Source organism: Oryctolagus cuniculus, chromosome 5, assembly GCF_051225735.1.
Source record: "Oryctolagus cuniculus isolate XC-2025 breed Fujian yellow rabbit chromosome 5, ASM5122573v1, whole genome shotgun sequence".
Taxonomy (NCBI): domain Eukaryota; kingdom Metazoa; phylum Chordata; class Mammalia; order Lagomorpha; family Leporidae; genus Oryctolagus; species Oryctolagus cuniculus.
The window spans coordinates 125,802,056-125,808,612 of record NC_142871.1 but is presented as its reverse complement, the minus strand read 5'-3'; the positions used below and the strand labels follow the sequence as shown (position 1 = coordinate 125,808,612).

General features: G+C 54.7%; 1 protein-coding gene across 1 annotated transcript; it reads left to right on the top strand.

Moving 5' to 3' along the window:
* Positions 1-4,244: 4,244 nt before the first annotated feature.
* MYMX (myomixer, myoblast fusion factor) lies at positions 4,245-5,922 on the top strand. Its single transcript, XM_017344865.4, has 2 exons — positions 4,245-4,367; positions 5,114-5,922. Exon 2 carries the CDS (start codon positions 5,180-5,182, stop codon positions 5,435-5,437), a length of 258 nt encoding a protein of 85 aa, XP_017200354.3. The 5' UTR covers positions 4,245-4,367; positions 5,114-5,179; the 3' UTR covers positions 5,438-5,922.
* Positions 5,923-6,557: the final 635 nt, after the last annotated feature.

Here is a 6,557-nt window from a genome sequence, read left to right as displayed (position 1 = left end):
AGAGAGAGAGGTCTTCCACCCACTGGTTCACTCTGGCCACAACAGTCAGAGCTGCGCCGATCTGAAGCCAGGAGCTCCCTCTGGGTTTTCCACGCAGGTGCGGGGGCCCAAGGACTTAAGTCATCTTCCACTGCTTTCCCAGGCCATAGCAGAGAGCCGGATCAGCTGGGACCTGAACCGGCGCCCATATGGGATGCTGGCATTGCAGGCAGCAGCCCTACCAGCTACGCCACAGCACTGGCCCCTAAAGATTTATTCTTTAAAAAATGTTTACTTTATTCAAAAGGCAGAGAGAAGGAAAAATGACAGAGAGAGATGTGATATCTGCTGGTTCCTTCTGCAAACACGAACAGACAGCTGGGGTTGGGCCAGGTTGAGAGCCAAGAGCCCAGAATTCAACATCTTCCACTGCTCTCCCAGGCGCATCAGCAGGAAGCTGGATCAGAAGTGGAGCAGCCGGAAACTGGTGTCCGTACGGGATGCCAATGTTATGAGTGGCAGCTTGACCCGCTCAGCCACAATGCCCACCTCTACGTTACCTTTATGGACCCTTGTTATTAACATGTGTTCCAGAAATTGTATGAAATTCCTGGAACTCTGATATGCCCTGGTATAACGTTGTCATTCATAATTCTAGTTATCATACAGAGTTCATGTCACACACACACGGAATTTCCTTGTCAATGAACTTCCATCAGACATGTAACCATGGCCAATTCCAGCCTCTGTCATCCACAGCGATTATTTCACGCTGATACTTCCCTTGAAGGCTTTTGCAAGCAGCTGTAACCCTGTGTCTTCAAGGATATTCATGGCAAGGACTGAGAGTGACAGGTTGCCAGTAACTTTACCACCATACCATTGGACTGGATTTAAAGAAACCTTTAGCAATCCAGTAAAGTATACGTTTTGTAAACAGAATTGGAATGCTTACTTCTCCCTATGGATCCCTCCGGAATTTAGAAACTTTTAGTAAGCATTCTTATTTTCATGGCAATATTTTCATTTGCATAAGTTCAATCAGAATCTGTTCTTTCTTACAGGATGCAGTTGGAAACGTTGATTATATTTCCAAGACTTTGATTAGAGTGTCCTATTTAGACATGTGTGTCACTTCAGGCAAGACCAGATAAGCTTTAAGGGACTAAGCTGTCGTTATGGAGCCAATCAAAACTGCAGGGAGGGGTGAACATATGACACAGAGTTTAAGTCACCACTTGGGATGCCCACATCCCATATTGAGGGGCTCCCTGGGTTCAAGTCCTGGCTCTGCTTCTGATTCCAGCTTCCTGCTAGTGCACACCCTGGGAGGCATCAGATAACGGCTCAAGTACCTGGATCCCTGCCACCCATGTCGGAGACCCGCATGGAGTCCCTCAGTTCCTGGCTTCAGCCTGGCCCAGCCCTTGCTTTTGCAGGCATTTGGGGAGTAAAGCGGTGGATGGGATGGGTGATTGCTCTCTTCCTCGCTCTCCCTCCCTCTCATTGTCTTTCTGCCTTTCAAATAAGTAAAATAAAATAATCATAAAAATGTTGAAGTCCTGTCCTTATTAAAAGTTCCAGCAAAGCAGACGTGAAGAGACCCTAGATGCTGAGTCACAGTTTTAGCTGTGTTATGTAAAGAGGTCAAGTTCAACAAGACCAGCCTTACTGCCAATAGATCAGTCTTACCACATATCACTAGTAGAAAAGGGTACACAGGACACTTATGTTTCAGTAGAAAACGGCCCTGTGTCTGTTACTGGATTCTAGTCCTGTTCTTTGAGGATTCTTTACCTACTTGAACATTGGACTGGATCTTTTTTTCTCCTATAGATTTATTTATTTGAAAGCCAGAGAGGTCTTCCATACACTGGTTCACTCTCCAAATGGCCACAATGGCCAGAGGTGGGCCGATTTGGTGCCAGGAGCTTCTTCCGGGTCTCCCACATGGGTGCAGGGGCCCAAGGTCTTGGGCCTTCTTCTACTGCTTTCCCAGGCCATGGCAGGGAGCTGCATCTGAAGTGGAGCAGCTGGGACTTGAACCAGCACCAACATGGGACGCTGGCACTGCAGGCGGCGGCTTTACCTGCTACACCACAGCACTGGCCCCTGCTGGGTCTAAGTTCTAGTTTCCTCCAATGTCAGCTAGGCTTCTCCAAACTAACATTTCTAATGTCTTCCACCCTTCCACTTGGAATCACTAAGGACAAAAGTGGCCTTGCCCTTGAGGCCCCGCAAGCTGCGGCTGGGTGAGTGGAAGGACCTTGGCGAAGTCACCCAGGACAGCCTGGTGAATTCAGTCGCCATGGAGTCCACTCATGCATTCAAATTGCAAAAGGTGCTTTGAGCCCGGCATCAGACAATCTCAGCTGGCTGTCAGCCAGACTCTGTTTCGTGGTCTGCTCCGATCATTGTTTTCCTTTTGTTTCCCTCTTGAATGGGGACAAGCTACGAGCCGGTTGGTTTCTAAAATGTGAAACCACTAGGGAAAGATTCAGATGGGGAGTGTTGGGGCTCAGGACGTATCACCCCGGAACATGCCACCCCAAAACAGCCCTCTTTGGCAAGTTGATTACTTCAAGTGGGTTATTTTGAGAGCAGCTCTGGGAAGCCACCCTTTTGTCAAGGAAAGTGACATAAAGGACATCTTCGCGAGTGGGACTGCATCTGAGGAGAGCTGCTCTGGGGCCCTGGGCTTTCCATCTCGCCAGACATGCTTACTGACTACGCACTTCTCCCCCTTTCCCCTCTACCCCCCCAGAAGCCGCACAGCCCCATTCCCCTCTGTTGCTCAGGGTGGCAGCCATTGGACAGTTTGAATAGAAAAGCAACAGGGCTGACTCCTGTTGTAGAATGGTCATTCTGGTCACCATGGGGGAAAGCAAGACAGGAGCCCCAGGCAGGTGGTGACTGCTGCAATGAATGCCGGTGAGAGACGGCAGGTGGTCCCAGCAGCACCAAGGGCAAGTGCAATTCTCAATATGTTGAAAGGGAAGCTACCATGAAGTCAAGGGTAGCTTCCAAGGTTTTGGCCAGGTGAGTAGAAGCAGGTAACTGTCCCTTACAGAGACGGGACAGCCTGGGCCGGGGTGAGACAACAGATCTGGGGGAGAATGCGGCCACTGATCTGCTTGTGACTGGGTGAGCTGTTCTCTCCCTGAACTTGCTTCCTCATTTGTACCATGGTTATGATAACTGCTCCCCTGCAGGGTGGAGGTGGCGAGGACTGAGTGGGCCATGAACTCAGAGGCTCAGCATCTCCCAGCCACAGCCCTGGGCTAGCACACGGCCGTCACACCTCCACTTCCACAGCAAGCGATGGGAGGAGAGGAAGGGAACGCCTACTAATCTAGACAGAGACAGACGGTTCACTTCCAAATGCTGGTTCACTTCCCAAATGCCCACAACGGCAGAGGCCCGGCCAGGCCGGGAGTGAGCAAACCAAGTCACATCTCCTGTGAGGGTGGCAGAGACCCAGCTGCTTGAGCCCTCATCACCTGCTCCCTTCCAGAGTGCAAGTCAGCAGGAAGCTGGACCCACGAGGGGAGCTGGGACTTCAACCCAGGAACTCTGATACGGGATGTGTGGGATCTCACCCACTACACCAACTATCCCTGACCCCCACCGCCACCGCCACCGCCACCGCCACCCCCACCCCCAGACACATGTATTTGAACCAGGAGAATGACATACTAAAAAAAATTATATATCTATATCTATATCTATCTCCCAGGTTTATAAACCCACTGGGATATACCTGGCCACCTTGTGGAACCTCATTTAATCCAAGGCGGCTGAAGTGGGTGGAGGTCCTGTCCTAGGGTGAGACTGTCACTCAGCTGTGTCCAACTGTGGCCAGCTATGAGCTGGATGGGGCCTGCGCTTCTCTGCCCCATACACCTGCCCAAGCCCCAGGTTCCCTGTCCGTGTCACTCTGAGCAGGCCCAGGCTGTAGCCTGACTGCTTCGGAGGTTTGGGTGAACGGGTCTCACCCATGGTTCCATTCCAGTTGCTCGTCCCTGGTCCTCTCAGTGACTGGGGTAACAGAGCAAGGGCCTAGAGGCCAGAAGACTCAACACGCCACAAGTAACACGAGGAGCAAGTGCAGTCTGGGAGCCAGCTCTGAGGGCCGTACCCAGCCCCAGGAATTTCCTACACATGCCCCCTCCTCCCACACTACAGGAGGGGGCCAGCCTAGCCACTTCCCCCCCCCTCAGCCCCCAACATACCAGGTGCCGGGGTGACAGCTGTCTCTTTGCTTCTCCACCCAGGCAAGCTGTAGTGGGTGGGGCCGAGCTGGATGGGGCGACCCTGTGCTGTGTCCATGAGGCTGTCTCCACCGCAGGCAAAGCCAGCCTGGACTGACTGAGCAGCCGTTCTGACCGGTGAGAGCTGGGGGACCGGGAGGGTGGGGACTGTCAGGTCAGGGGAAATCAAGAGCCCCCCAAGGGAAAAACTAGAATTGGCGGGGGAAGAGCTGCTGGACTGGGGGGGACGGGGAATGTGGGGCCTGGAGACGTGCATGAGCAAGGGGGTTACAGCGACGGAGGGTGTGGAGGGTGGGGACAGTAGGAGCCCCTGGAGGCCCGGACCGGCAAGTTGCAGGCCCTAGCTCCAGCTATATCGCTGCCTTGGCTCCATCTCCCTATACCTTGCCAAGAGAAAGAGCTACTCGAAAGTAGAAAACAGTCCAAGAACTGAGGTCTGGCGCCGGCGCCGCGGCTCACTAGGCTAATCCTCCGCCTAGCGGCGCCGCCACACCGGGTTCTAGTCCCGGTCGGGGTGCCGGATTCTGTCCCGGTTGCCCCTCTTCCAGGCCAGCCCTCTGCTGTGGCCAGGGAGTGCAGTGGAGGATGGCCCAGGTGCTTGGGCCCTGCACCCCATGGGAGACCAGGAGAAGTACCTGGCTCCTGCCATCAGATCAGCACGGTGCGCCGGCCGCGGCGGCCATTGGAGGGTGAACCAACGGCAAAGGAAGACCTTTCCCTCTCTCTCTCTCTCTCTCTCTCTCACTGTCCACTCTGCCTGTCAAAAAAAAAAAAAAAAAAAAAAAAAAGAACTGAGGTCTGGGGAATGGGAAAGCAAGAGGCGAAGGGAGGAGGAACCCGTGGTCACCCCCATGTCTTTGCAGGCCGAGGCGGCAGCAAGAAGTGCCAAGTCTAGAGCCTGGGTTGCCTTCACAGGCGGTGACCCTGCCATGCCTGCCCCCCTGCTGCCGCTGCTGCTGCGAACGCTGCTGTCCCGTCTGCTGCTGCCCGCTGCCCGCCTGGCCCGCCGGCACCTCCTGCCCCTGCTGCGCCGACTGGCTCAACGCCTGGGCTCCCAGGGCACGCGCGAGGCTTTGCTGGGCTGTTTGCTGTTTGTCCTCAGCCAGAGACAGCCACCAGATGCCTCTGGGGAGGCCTCCAGAGTGGACCGACCGGAGAGGAAGGAGAGGTTAGGCCGCCAAAAGTGACGCTGGGAGTCCTGGCAGCAGGTGTATTCCTCAAAATGCTGTCTCTTGGATTAACAGAGTCCTGGCAGCAGCCCTGCCTGCTGTGTAGAAGATACAGTGGGGTCTAACACGAGACGGGGTCTGGCTTGGACGTGCCTCTCACCTCCCAGCAGAAGTGTGTTTCTGGGGGCCGGTGTCACGCTGTAGCAGGGTGGGCTGCCGCTGCAATGCCGGCATCCGTTATGGGCGCTGGTTCGTGTTGCGGCTGCTCCACTGCTGGTTCAGCTCCCTGCTAATGGCTGTGAAAAGCAGCGGAGGATGGCCCAAGTCCTTGGGCCCCTGCCACCCACGTGGGAGACCCAGAAGAAGCTCCTGGCTCCTGGCTTCAGCCTGGCTCAATCCCCAGCCGTTGTGGCCAATTGTGAACTAGTGGATGGAAGATTCTGTCTCTCTCTCTCCCTTTCTCTCTGTAACTCTTTCAAATAAATAACATCTTTAAAAAAAAATGTATTTCTGGAAGGCTACCCTGCGTCTAGCAGAGCCCTGGGCACTGCCCTTCCTTCCTCCCACAGGTCCTCCCAAAGCTCTCTTCTAAACCATCTCTGGCCTCAAGTGGGGAGGGGAAGGGACCTCCAGGCAACTGAGCAGAGGGAGACACCAAGGTGCCGTGGGGGACACTGCTTAACTAGCACGAGTCACACATAGCAGAGAGATGACATTTGAATCCAGGCTGTCTTCTAGAGACCTCCCTGAAAAGAGGAAGAACTCAGGGCCAGCATGCAGCAGGTGCTCAATAAACATTTGTTGAAGTCTCTGGCCAGGTAGTTGGGCTAGGGGTGGCAGCGGGGGCGGGGAGAGCTGAGGGCAAGGCTTCCTATGGCCACCTGTCCACGGTCGGTCTCGGTGCTCACAGCCTGGAGGTCTCTGCAGCATCTATCATCAGTCAGCAGGTGCGCTGTGACTCAGGCAGACGGCTGGCTGTCCCTCACAGCCGTCAGGAACACGCCCTGGGGTGAGTCTGCAGCCTTGGCCCCCAGCCGCGGTGGGGACAGGCAGATTTATTTGCTGAGGGATCCTGTGAGCCCTCCCAGGTCGCCGGGGTGGGGGAGACCGGAAGAATTCACTTCTCTACTTTCCTTCC

Excerpts from the sequence above, each read along its gene's own strand:
- MYMX (XM_017344865.4), top strand. The coding sequence starts at position 5,180 with ATGCCTGCCCCCCTGCTGCCGCTGCTGCTGCGAACGCTGCTGTCCCGT.